The sequence below is a fragment of the Histoplasma capsulatum genome (genome assembly GCF_000150115.1).
Source record: "Histoplasma capsulatum G186AR genomic scaffold supercont2.9, whole genome shotgun sequence".
NCBI classification, from domain to species: domain Eukaryota; kingdom Fungi; phylum Ascomycota; class Eurotiomycetes; order Onygenales; family Ajellomycetaceae; genus Histoplasma; species Histoplasma capsulatum.
Genome location: NW_025544809.1, coordinates 740,125 through 754,040, shown reverse-complemented (window position 1 = coordinate 754,040; position 13,916 = coordinate 740,125). Strand labels below are relative to the sequence as shown.

Genomic DNA, 13,916 nt, shown 5'->3' with positions numbered 1-13,916 from the left:
GTGAAGAGAAAGCTTTTTGACTGTCTTTTTATCAAATATATCTGTAAAATTCTTATATAATTTGAGAAGTTTCTTGCAGAGCTTCTTGAGATTTTTAGATTCTAGCTTTTCTAATACTTTCTTGATATTCATTATACTAGCAGCAAATACTTAAACATTCTTCTTCTTATATATTTGACAGATTAATAACTTGAATACTTCTACTGATATCTGAGTGAGATTAACAGTTCTATCAATATTTTTTTTATAGACACAGTCACTTTCTGAGAAAATAAGACAACAGTTGTATATATCTAATAAGATTTCAAATTCTGTAAGTTATAATAGACTGAGTATTAAATCATACTCAAGATTCTGTATTTTATATATATAAATATTCTTTTTCTTATACTCTTCTATATTAATATTAAATCTTATTATATTGTAGAAGATGAATTCTCTGAGACTGTCAAATTCACTGAGTTTATACAGTTTAGAGAAAGAAATACACTGAAGCTTATACTTTTCTACTAGCTGAGTATTTATAAAAATATAGTGAAGAAAATCACTGTCTATCATTGTATATATATTGATTAGACTATTTACAATGATAGAAATCATAATTGTATTCACTTACATTTTCTACTCAAATCTTCAGCTAGCTTCTTACTTTTTAAACTCTTATTCATATTTTAGAGTAAGAGCTCTTCTTTTCTCTGTTTTTATTCATTTATAAATATAGTTGTGTTTACTTACAGTACAGAGATAGAAGCTACTGTATTAATATACTGACTTACAAAGTGCTCTGACTTGTTGTAATAAATACAGATATCTCAGATAATTTAATCAGTAACTTCTTATTCAGAAAGATCAGATATTTTTGATTATTCTATATTTATATAAAAGATTCAATTTATAGCATCCACAGAAGCAGCTGATGCAGTTGATATATTAGTAGATATATAGTTCTATCTATAATTATTACATCTTTCTTGAACAGTATTAAAATGTGTAAGATTGTTGTTAAGTTGATATAAATGAGTGCAGTAGTCATGATAATATATAAGTATAAGATATAAGATACAGAGTTTGAGCAGTTTAAAGCTAATATACTGACTCAGAAGATTAATCTTGACAGTATTATTTTAATTCTAATCTTCTACTTTATATATCTTACTGTTAAAGTTAGATAGATAGTTCATCAGTGATATATTTCTCTGACAGTTTCTATTCAATCATTGCATTATATATATTTAAAGTATAAAATTCAAGAATAGAATATCTAGTTGACAGAAAACTTTTTCAGAGATGTATATTTTATATATATATAATTCAATTTAAGATTGAAACTTAGCTAGAGTATCTTCTTTTAGCTGACTATAAATATAGCAAGCTTGTGAGAGCAGAGAGTCTATCACAGATTCATCTTCTTCAAATTTGACTTTTATCTTTTATTTTCAGATTAAGTAGATCAAAAGTTCTTCTACAAATTTATTAAGAAGAGAGAGATATTCTCTTCTTTTATATATAAAAAATATTGATGCTTGTATAGTTTTTAATATATTTATATTTAGATTATTCAGTTGTTACTGAAGCTCTGTTATCTACAGAGATTACTACTGAAGAAAGCTACAGAGTTCAATATTGTCTTCTACAAGGTTTTAATTTTCATCTGTGAAAGAATATTTATAGAGATATTTATAATTCATTTTATTTTTATATAAGATTATAATTCTTGATTCTGATAACTTGAAGATCAGAAGATTCAATTCTTATTCTTTTAAAGAAAATACTTTATAGACACTCTGATCTCTTCACAGATATACAGTTGTAAACTTCTAAATACTCAGACTTCTTCACAGCACTATCACAGTGATACAGCTTTGTAGAACTTGAATAACTTATTTTTAAACTTAACTTGAGCATCTAGATATAATTATAAACACAGAGTACTCAGATCAACACAGATGAATCAATTTATAATATAATGAATATACCACTGATTAAGCAGATGTTATTAATGTTGCAGATTAAATCATTCATATCATCTGCACAGTTCATACAATTCATTTCAATAGTAATATCAATAAACTTGACACTATTCTGATAACAGTTTATGAATTGATTAAGAAAAGAAAGAGAAGAAAGATCAGAAGAAGAGATTGTATAAAAAGATTCTTATAGAAGAAGAATTGAAATAAAAGAATATCAGAGATCATACTGCAGTGAAGTATAGAGTGAAAGAATATTAAGAATTATATAAAGAAATTATTAGAGACTACACAAATGCAGAGCAGAATCATAAGGAGAGAGGTATTCCATGGGTACACAAGAGCATGTGAGAGGGTGAACAGGTGATAGAGAATTGGTTGTGTAAGTTAACTTACTAGCAGGTGCTAACCCATCACACTCAGAGACCACTTCATTCATCAAGATTTCACATTGAATAAAAGCAATTTGAGTAGATTAAGAGATATATTCATATATCCAATCCTTGCAGATCAGAATCATTCTATTCTTCCTTCATACAGAAGCTAGAGCCTTTATACTCCAACTTCCATACAGTATATCAGAAATACTACAATTCAGATTCAAATCTCTTCATTGATGAGATGATGATTCAATTTTTTGAATGATTCAAATACACAGTTAAAATGTCTCAGAAATCAATCAAGCAGAGATATAAGATCTTTGAACTAGAAGAACAGGGCTATCTTTGGATCTTTTCTATGTCTCATGATAATCTCTGCATAAGTACAATGTTCTGGACTCCAGGATTAACCAAGACTGGATCTCTTGTGGTGGAATTGATTGAACAGCTGCCTGTATTCTTGCAGCACCCCAATCAGCAGCAGAGCTCCAAGCAGCAGCATTCTGATCAGCAGCAGAGCTCTGAGCAGCAGAGCTCCGAGCAGCAGAGCTCTGATCAGCAGCACCCCGAGCAGCAGAGCTCTGAGCAGCAGAGCTCTGAGCAGCAGAGCTCCGAGCAGCAGAGCTCCGATCAGCAGCACTCTGATCAGCAGCACCCTGATCAGCAGCACCCCAATCAGCAGCACCTCAATCAGCAGCACCCTGATCAGCAGCAGAGCTCCGAGCAACATCTAGAGTTGAACAACAGTAAAGAGGTTGCTGGCTACTCAATTTATATGGACAACTACTTCATCTCTATTGCTCTATTCCATTATCTTCAAAAGCAAGGAATTGGAGTCTGTGGAACTACCCATCCTGCCAATCTACCACCTCTTCTACAAGAATTGAAAAGCTCTGAATTATCTGCTCACATTCCCTTCAATACTCTGTGTATTATTCCTCAAAATAAAGTTCTCTGTCTTGAATGGAAAGATAATAATATAGTATTACTACTGTCTACAATTCATCTGCCAGACAGCTTTGTTGAACATGTCAGAAAACACCCAGAAAAGACATCTACTAATGGATCTCAAATTCAGAGAATATTTGAAGATAATTGACAAAAAGCAGTGGAGATTCCTACTATTATTGATGATTATAATCATAATATGAATGGGATTGACCTAGCAAATCAGTATAGAGCTTCCTATGAGACTCATATGCCCATCAATTGCACCTGGTTGACAATTCTGTACTGGATTATCAATCATTCTATTGTGAATGCTTATATTCTTCATCAACTAGCTACTGGCACTGGCACTGGCACTGGCACTAGCACTACTACCCTTTCTCATGTTCAATTTTGTCAGCAGCTCTATCATCAACTCTTTGAGTTTTCAAGTTCACTACCTTCCATTTGATTAAATTCAGATCTGAATCATCATTGGATTTCTCTGTCATCCACTCAAACTTGTGCTTGGTGTCAGTACAAAAGAAAGAGAACAGAAGAGAATAAAGATAGAACTCTAAGAACAAGATCTGATTGTGTTGTATGTAATAATATTCCCCTCTGTTTGAAGAGCAGATGTTGGCAGGAGTTCCATTCTATATCTTAATTAGAGCTAGATCAAATAAATTACATAAATTACATAAAAACATGCCAATACAGCCAATCTCTCATCTAATCCAGTAGATTTTGTGTTTTTAATACACTAATGTACACACTAAAAAAATGCGCTAATTGTGCCTAGCGGCCAGACGAAGGGATAACTATTGCTCTCTATTCTCTAAGAAAAAAAAGAAAGAAAGAAAGAAAAGAAAAGAAAACAAATCAATTCCCTTCTCTTTTTATAAAAGAAAATAATAACTAGGAAACAAAAGTGAGCTCTAGTATAAAAGAAAGAATAGATTCACAGCGAAGAAAGAAAATAACGACTATTTTAATTTTATCAGACAGAGCGAAGCGAAGTCTCTAAGAATCATACGAAGCTCTAGTGGGTATCCCCCTCTGGCGGATTCGGAATCATCAACATCACCTTCAATGATAGGAATCACTGACATTGTGACCGGTTGTTCTTTAGATGCGTGGGTATCTGCTCGTTTGGATTTCCGGAAATGTTCATAGAGAACTTCGATGGGAAAAGGGAGGGCCAGGGTCGAGCTAGTGTTTCATTGATCTCCCAGTATTGCTGGTATTCGGCCATCCGGATATTCATATCCGTCAGGGTAAACGCCATGATCAATTAAATTCTGCTGGAAGTTACGATTATAGGGTGTGGTGCTCGTGGACTTGTTGGCACTCCTTGTATCTGCGCTTGTTGATGGAGGAGAACATTCGCGTCGCTTTCTACTCTGCGACCTTGAGCTGATTGCTTTTTTGAGGAAATTTTCCGGTTTAGAAAACTGGGCAATATTATCAGCAATGATGTATTTGCATAGATTTGTAGTTACGTACATTTCTAAGGTCAGTGATGTCAGGTCCTCCCAATCTGGAAACCCGCTTTATCTGCTTTGCAAGCGGGTGCACACTCACGGAGAAAGTCCAGAACAAACTGAAAAGGATTACAGCGCTTCTTCAGCTCAGTGCAAAATCGTCGAGTGACAGGTCTATGGTGGTTCTGGGGTGGTTTCGGGCGGCTGTTTCTTCGATCCAACTCCTCTAATGCATCTTTGGTTAACCAAATCTTTAACAGGTTATCCCAATATGATGATGCCGGCGCGTCAAGCTTCTGTCTTTTCTGAAATCGTGACCTGTCGGATGGATGGGGCTTAGGATACTGACGCTTGCGAGACGGTTTGGAGGTCACTGAACTAGGCATATGGTCGTAATTGGACTACCATTGGACCCTGTACATACTCAGCCTCTGCATATATGACCAACCCCGCTTTGCGGCTGGCTGCCCCCTGATATCTTGATCTCAGCATGTTGGCCTACTTTGTTCACTCGCAACTCTCGTGTACGCATCGTAACATATCTCCCTATTCGGACGATATCGTCTCCACCGTGAGTGAGGTGTCAGCTTTTTGATCTGCATTCCAGCAACTCGATAGAACTTGATAAAAACCTATCCTACTGAACAAAACCAACCAAAGTAGATCGACTTATTACTCCCACGTTATCCTCTCTAAATACATCTTGTTACAAGATGCGTCCTCTCGAACAGTCTACTCCAGAGATGGCTACTCAGCTTCGGACTCATGATGACTACACCGTGGGCTGGGTCTGCGCGCTGCCTAAGGAGTTAACGGCCGCGGCGGCAATGCTTGATGAAATACACGAAGAACTTCCTAAGCACCCTAATGACCACAATGCCTATACCCTCGGTCATGTTGGCGTGCATAACATTGTAATAGCATGTTTGCCAAAAGGCGAAATCGGCAGCAACAATGCAGCAACAGTCGCGACTTGGATGACGTCTACTTTCCCATCAATTAAATTTGGGTTGATGGTTGGTATCGGCGGAGGAGTCCCTAAATCTGTCAGGCTTGGCGATGTTGTGGTCAGCACGCCCACTGATGAGTTTAGCGGAGTTGTGCAGTGGGATTTTGGGAAATCTCAACAAGAGGGCTTCAAACGAACCGGAGCATTGAACCGCCCCCCTACCGAGCTACTTACTGCATTGACCAAATTAGAGAGGGAGCATGAGATGAAAGGTTCTAAGATACCACATTACCTCGACGAATTGAAGGACAACTGGCCTAGGCTTGCGCCGAGATATACCAGGTCGGAGTCTTTGAGAGATGTGCTCTTTAGAGCAAGCTGCAAGCATGTTGAAAAACCTGATACTTCCGACACCAGCACCGAGGAGAGCCAAGAGGATGGCTATGAGGAAGAGGAGGAAGGAGAAGGGGATCCTTGCAGTCACTGTGATCCGAGAGGAATTATCCGCAGAAAACCGCGGGACATGCGTGTGCATTACGGCCTTATCGCATCTGGCAACCAGGTAATCAAAGATGCGTTGGTCCGGGACGATATCAATAAACGACTTGGAGGCAAGGTACTCTGCTTTGAAACGGAGGCAGCAGGACTGATGAATAATTTCCCATGCCTTGTCATCCGAGGTATCTGTGATTATGCAGATGCACATAAGAACAAAAACTGGCAAGAACACGCAGCGGCTGTTGCAGCGGCATTTGCCAAGGAACTCCTCTCGTGGGTACCAACACAGGAGGTGGATAAGATGCCCACAATCAAAAGTAAGGCCCATCAATTTTTTAAATCTTCTGTTTGGTTGGTTAACATCAATGATTCTTGGACGGAGTATTCGTAAGCCTCAGCAATTCTAACAAACCATGGTTTCGCAGGTCAACTTGAAGGAGTGATCAATATCGTCAACCAACTTCATTCTCACCAACAAAACCAAGAGCATCAAACCATTTCTGAGTGGCTCACACCAATGAATTATGCTCCCCAGCAAAATGACTTGATTTCCCAACGACAGGAATGTACCGGAGAATGGCTATTGCAATCAGATAAATTCCAACAGTGGCTCAGAGAACCCAAACAAACTCTATTCTGCCCAGGCATACCCGGGGCAGGCAAAACAATTATCACATCTATTGTTGTCCACGACCTTCACAGGAGATTTCAAAATGACCCTTCCGTTGGGATCGCATATCTATATTGCAACTTCAAGCAACAACAGGAACAGAAGCCGGCTGATCTCATTGCAAGTCTGTTAAAGCAATTACTTCAGGGACAGCCTTCTGTAGTTGAAGTTGTAAAGGACCTCTATAATCGACATAAACGCGTAAATACCCGTCCTTCACTGGATGAGCTCCGGAGTTCACTACAGAAAATTGCAGCTTCTTATCAAAGGACATTTATTGTCATCGACGCACTAGATGAGTGTCGAGCTTCTCCTAATGGTCGTGAAATGTTCCTGCAATGGATTTTCAACCTCCAGACAAACACCAATGCGAGTATTTTCGCCACGTCGCGATTTATCCAGGAAATCGAGGGAAAATTCGACGGAAGTATCAGGCTTGAGATTCGCGCCAATGCTACAGATGTACAAAAATATCTTGACGAAAGACTGCGGAATTGCTCGACCTTAATTTCAGAAGACAAGTCTCTTCAAGAAGAAATTAAGACCAAGATCGCTAAAGCTGTTGACGGCATGTATGTGTTATCCTCAGAGGGGAGGATTAGCCGAGTTTGCTAACATAAACTAGGTTTCTGCTCGCACGGCTCTACGTTGATTCCTTGGCCTTTAAAACAAATAAGAAGGCGATAAAACAGGCGCTTCAAGAGATAGAGGCAACGTCCAATGCACCAAATGACAGCGAAAAGTTCATAGCACTAGATACTGCCTATAAGCACGCTATGGAAAGAATACGAAGTCAACCACCGGATTACCAAGACCTCGCTATGAGGGCCCTTCAATGGATCGTCTGTGCAAAGAGTCAACTGACATCTATGGAACTTCAACATGCTCTAGCCATTGAGCCAAATACATCTGAGCTTGATACAGATAATATTGCACCTATTCAACTTACAGTCTCAGTGTGTGCTGGATTGATCATTGCCGGCGACGAGGGTGGGATTATCCATTTGATCCACTACACTACCCAGAAATTCCTTGAGCGCTCTTGGGAGAGCTGGTTTCCAAATGCTCACACTGATATTACAAAAACCTGTGTCACTTACCTATCATTTAAAGCGTTTGAAACTGGATGCTGCCTGACGAAAGATGCTTTGACTGAGCGATTACAGTTATATCCTTTTTACAGTTATGCTGCGCGGAACTGGGGCTATCATGTCAGGGAATCTTCAATTCAAGAGGAGAGCTTAATTTTGGATTTTCTTCACAGCTCAGCCAAGGTATCTGCATGTTACCAGGTTATGGTATACAATGGATGCAGTACTGATGCGTTGAAGATGGCAGGAATGCATCTAGCAGTGTACTTTGAGTTGAAGAAATGCATCTCAGCTCTGCTTAAAGGAAATGCCAATATTGAGACTAAAGATCAATATGAGCAGACCCCACTGTTATTGGCAGCTATACTAGGTTTTGAGCAGGTAGTCAGGCTACTGCTTGAAAGAAATGCCAATATTGAGGCTAAAAGTGTGAATGGCAAGACTTCACTCTCATATGCAGCTAAGAAGGGCCATGAGCAGATAGTGAAGGTACTGCTTGAAAGAAATGCCAATATTGAGATCAAAGATGAGAATGAATATACTCCACTCTCATCAGCAGCTAGACTAGGTTATAAGCAGATAGTCAAGTTGCTGCTTGAAAGAAATGCCAATATTGAGGTTAAAGATAAGAATGGATGGACTCCACTCTTATGGGCAGCTTATGGTGGCTATGAGCAGATAGTGAAGCTGCTGCTTGAAAGAAATGCCAATATTGATGTTAAAGACAAGAATGGACAGACTCCATTCTCAGAGGCAGCTCTACAAGGTTTTGAGCAGATAGTTGACCTGCTGCTTGAAAGAAATGCCAATATTGAGACTAAAGATCAATATGAACAGACTTCACTCTCACAGGCAGCTATGCTAGGTAATAGACAGGTAGTCAAGCTGCTGCTTGAAAGAAATGCCAATATTGATGTTAAAGATAAGAATGGACGGACTCCACTCTCATGGGCAGCTTACAGTGGCTATGTGCAGGTAGTGAAGCTGCTGCTTGAAAGAAATGCCAATATTGATATTAAAGACAAGAATGGACAGACTCCACTGTCATGGGCAGAGAAGGGTCATGAGCAGATAGTCAAGCCACTGCTTGAAAGGAATGCCAATATTGAGATTAAAGATCAATATGCACAGACTTCACTATCATGGGCAGCTTACAGTGGCTGTAAGCAGGTAGTGAAGCTGCCGCTTGAAAGAAATGCCAATATTGGGGCTAGAGACAAGCTTATACTTACTTCACTCCCATGGGCAGCTGAGAGGGGCCATGAGCAGGTAGTCAAGCTTCTGCAAAAGGCAACATATTCTCAACCGCCTGATGACTCCAACATCTCTTCTCTTTATATCTAATCTGTTTACAAAGGTGCTGGTTTTCCTTTCCTTTTCTTGAATCACCTCAAATTGATGTTCACATACCTCCTTCCTGTTTTCTTTCTTTTCTCAACCAAATTGAACAATATGAGCTTTCCCCATTTGTACTTAACATGCCCATTGTCCATTACGCTCCGTCCAGGATGTTGAACTTTATAGTTGCGGGCAGATGCTACAGAGCACCTACGGAACGCCCGAAGAGCCTTTCTTTCCTTTCTTACATCATTCGTTTCCCTTATTTGTTCCTTCCTCGACTTAAATGAAGCATGTATTTAAGAAACCTCTCTAGAGAAAAGAGAGAGAAGCAACCTAGTTATCACAAATTCATGCAGCTCATTGCAAAAGGCTATTCTAATTGTATGGGCCTGAGGCTAGAGGTCATTTAATACCTTCCTGGGTTATGATGGTTATTGCTCAAGCGTAAATGCCGCAGCAAAATTATATGATATTCCCTACTCCGGTCGATACTATCGACTTCATGGTCATATAGCACGCGTTAGACACTCACTCCACCAAAGAACTGGAAACTCAAGTTTCATAAAAGAAGAATCCCTTATTCAACGGATCTTATCCATGGCTGAGCGAGGCCAGCCATTCCCTCCCCCGGATTGCGGCCGCCGTACGAAATATGGTCAAACCTACTTCAATACAGTGCTACTGTTCACTACCGGTGATTCAAGTGGTACATGTCCACCTTCAGAAGAACAGGTTGTATGAGATTCAATTTTAGTCTGGAAGCTCCATTCACAACTGACAATGAGCAGGAGAAGCACTATTCTCATACAATTTGTAAGACATATAAAGATTATCAAGCATCATCTAAAAAGAGGTGCAGACAGAGAGAGACTCTCTTTCAAAAGAGTGTGAAGTACAGTGATAAATGCAGTGCTATGTCATCATTTATATGAACAATTGATATCTCACTCTAACACAAATGGAAATCCACCCCTTGATGAAGCAAACTGTATGACTCTCAAATTCAGTTTAAGTGCTTCTACTGATCTACAACAGACATATCACTATCCCCTTCCAATTTACAAGACATCTGATGATTATCAACAGCAGATTAGATAAAAGCCTGCAACTTCTTGCAGTTTAGAAAGAAAAGATGCTCATTCTTGAAGGCTTTATGACAGATACCCCTATCTCTGACTCGTTAGACAAAGGTACCAATTAGCCATCGCCCAAGAATGCATTCTCTTAGGCGAGGCCACTCTGGCTGGGAGCATGGAGAAAGGTCTGAGAAAGAAAACTGTCAGATATGTTAAATAGGTAGCTAATAGGAATCATTTACCATTGTCATGGATGCAAAACGTACTATTAGTCATGAGGAAGAAAAAGTGGGAATGCTTTGGAGAAATTCGTTGCGATATCAATAACGAGCAAAATTTAAAGGGGTTTGGCATGAGCACATCAGGCACTGAAAATGCGAGGGAGGAGAGGGACAAAGCGCAAGATATTCGTACGAGCCCGTCTTTTATTAGCTCCCGACTAGGGCCTCTACTTTCACGTCAACAGAAGTCTATTCATACAATTCTATAAGTGGCCCCGAAATGCGGGCAAAATTGAAACACGCACTTCCATACGCCAAGAAACGGCTAAGCCTTGCCGCTTGTTGGGTATGAGATGCATGACGCTAGTCCGTAATAGGAATCGAGAGCCCAAACAGCAACCGAAGCTTTGGTTGCGGAGAATAATGCCAGCGCGATTCTGTTTATTCTCACAAAACTTAAAGCATGTTAGAACCCAGCGCAAAGATATCGGGTCTGTAAATTTAGAAAGTTCTCAGGACAAATGCAGGAGTTGTGCTGGGGCAGTATTTCTGTGCTCTACTTCTGTGTTAGTACTCATTACTATCCCAAGATTTCCTCTGCTCAACTGAAACCAGTTGACCCCGCGCCGCAATCCACTATTGTGGCGGACGTAAAGCTTGCGAAAACAGAATTTTCTGCCACCCCCTGAAAAGTAGTAGCAAAACACCGCAAAAATAACCAAAATATCCACGTATCTCTAGAATCATTCAAATATCATCCAATTCATTCAAATACGCACCTTTATCATCAAATACACACCTTTATCATCAAATCTGCCAATATGCCCCCCCAGCTCAGCAAATTTACCACCAATGAGATCGTACACCTTCTAAACAATGGTTATATACCTGCTCAGATTGCACGGACCATTGAGTGCCATCTGACCACTGTATATCAAATCCAACAAAATATTCACTGCTTTGGAACTGCTAGAAGTTCTCATTCAACATGGGGTGTAAAGTCAAAGATCACACTGAATATCTTGTCAGATTTGAAGGATTTTTTTGAGGCATATCCAACTGCATATCACAATGAGACTGTCTGCTTTGTGAAGGATGAATTTGATGTTGATATCCATCCTCAATCAATATCTAGATTGTTGAAGAAACTGAATTTGACATGGAAAAAGATGATTAATTATTGCAATTGTCACTTATAGAACCTGCTAATCTGTCAGTTCTATTTGATATAGATTGAACTCATGACCACTCAATGTAATGAAGAACTTCAAGCTGAATGACATATTCAAGTTACTCAGTATCAATCTGATTAACTTATATTTTTAGATGAGAGTGCTGTGAATGAACATACTGCAGATCAACAATATGAATGATCAAGCAGAGAATTCCCTTGTCACATTAGAAGACCCTGTAAACAATCTCACAGATGATCAATCTTATCTGCAATAAGTGTCAATGAATATCTTGATTATGATATATATCAGAGGTTCTATAATACAGAGAGGTTCAATGAGTTTGTATATGTTCAGATACTGCTCAAATGCCAACAAGATTATCACTATCTAGTGATGAATAATTACTCTTCTTATCATTCACAAGCACTGCAAGATCTCTGCAGAGAAGCTGGTATTGAACTTTTATTTTTACTTCCATATTCTTCTGATTATAATTCTATAGAGGAGTCATTTCATGTGTTGAAAGAATGGATTAGAAGATACAGATGTCAGTTAGAGAATCAGTTTGATGGAGATTTTGAAGTCTTCTTGCATTATGCAGTTGAGAACTTTATAGAAGAAGAAGATGCAAGAGGATATTTCAGATCTGCTCATATAGAATAGTATTGTAAAATCTAGAAAGATTCAGATTGCAATTCAATTATGATGATATATAATATCTAAGTTTCAAATTCAGAAGCAGAAGCAGTATGAGGTCTGCTGCCATCACTACAAATAGCAGATAAAGATAATTTAATCTCCTTCAACTGTGACTGTCAGATAGAACTCTTTAATCTATCTCTTATTATCAAGAATATACTCATTTCAATATTCAACTGAACCATCTGCTCATTTGTCATTGTCTGTATATAATTCAGTTCAAATCCTTCATTCTGAATAATACTCTTTGCAGTTAAAAGAGCTTCTGCTCTTTGAGATCTCTCTGTCATCAATCAATTGAAGAACTCATCAATAAACAGATCTGTGTGTTCATCAAACTGAGGGATTGAACTACTTCAAATAGAAGGCAGATTTGGATTCAACAGCAGATTTGGATTTGACAGCAGATTTGAATTCAACAGCAGATTTGAATTCAATGGCAGATTTGAATTTGATGGCAAGTTTGAATTCAGTCCTTTCATGCCTCCCATTTCTTTCATTATATATTTCATCACCATCACATTGATTATCTCACTTGGAGACACAATATTAGATGAAGAAGGAGTTGAGAGAGGGAAGATAACTGCTGGCATCTGAGGTGTCTGTATAGAAGAGTTAGAAGCAGAGATAGATTTGCTTTTTCATTTCTTCTTCTCCTTTCTATTCATTAATCTTTTTGTCATCTTTCTTGACAGATTTTTAACTGTTGCATGTCCATGTTCAACATCATCTATTCAACTGGCAATCTCACTACTCAGAAGTTGAATATGAGTATCATCAAAAGCCATCCAACAAGTGCTCTGTTCAAAGTTATGACAATTCATCTTTTGACAACATCAGTGAGCAGTTATCTCACACTCAATTCATAAAGAATCATGCTCATTTGATTATCAATTTTGAGTCTTCTTCAGCTGCTGGCTAGTGGCTGTGGATCTTGTACATATAGACAGCAGCTTTTCATCATTGAATATTTCATGAATTTGAGGGGATTTGACAGGACAATAGAGAGGGGATTTGACAGATGATGAGATTACTTCTTCTTTGACATCTAATACTCTTTTTGATGTCAATGTCTGAGTTGTTAATTGTGAATTCAACACTTCAATGAAAGCTGCAGAATCACATATTACAGAGGTGTTTGAGAATAGAGTTGAGATATCAAGAAGATTAAAAAAGATGGTAATCTCAATGCTAAATCTGCTTATCTTCTCCTTATATAACTCCTTCAAAAGAGTGATAATCTCTCTTCAATCTGTCTTCTTCTCAAGAGTGATTTTGATTGAAGATCCACATTTGTTTGATGAGATGACTGCTATACAATTTGCAACTTCTATCTCCTTACAGTTCTGCTTCATAACATACTCTTCAGCTATTCTTTTTGCAGTATATTGAATATAATAGAAGCTGACAGTCATATCATTTGTTGTGACATTCT

At 38.4% G+C, this 13,916-nt stretch overlaps 3 protein-coding genes across 3 annotated transcripts; 2 read left to right on the top strand and 1 right to left on the bottom strand.

The window, feature by feature from the left end:
- Positions 1-4,497: 4,497 nt before the first annotated feature.
- HCBG_06472 (uncharacterized protein) lies at positions 4,498-5,147 on the bottom strand (the record flags this gene model as incomplete). Its single annotated transcript, XM_045433521.1, has 2 exons — positions 4,498-4,787; positions 4,862-5,147. 2 exons carry the CDS (start codon positions 5,145-5,147, stop codon positions 4,498-4,500), a joined length of 576 nt encoding a protein of 191 aa, XP_045285834.1.
- A 357-nt stretch (positions 5,148-5,504) lies between these two features.
- Positions 5,505-9,313, top strand: HCBG_06471 (ankyrin repeat protein; the record flags this gene model as incomplete). The annotated part of the gene is made up of 3 exons (XM_045433520.1): positions 5,505-6,525; positions 6,634-7,450; positions 7,504-9,313. The coding sequence occupies 3 exons, from the start codon at positions 5,505-5,507 to the stop codon at positions 9,311-9,313; spliced, it is 3,648 nt and encodes a 1,215-aa protein (XP_045285833.1).
- A 594-nt stretch (positions 9,314-9,907) lies between these two features.
- Positions 9,908-11,296, top strand: HCBG_06470 (uncharacterized protein; the record flags this gene model as incomplete). The annotated part of the gene is made up of 5 exons (XM_045433519.1): positions 9,908-10,045; positions 10,434-10,500; positions 10,659-10,796; positions 10,853-10,953; positions 11,198-11,296. The coding sequence occupies 5 exons, from the start codon at positions 9,908-9,910 to the stop codon at positions 11,294-11,296; spliced, it is 543 nt and encodes a 180-aa protein (XP_045285832.1).
- Positions 11,297-13,916: the final 2,620 nt, after the last annotated feature.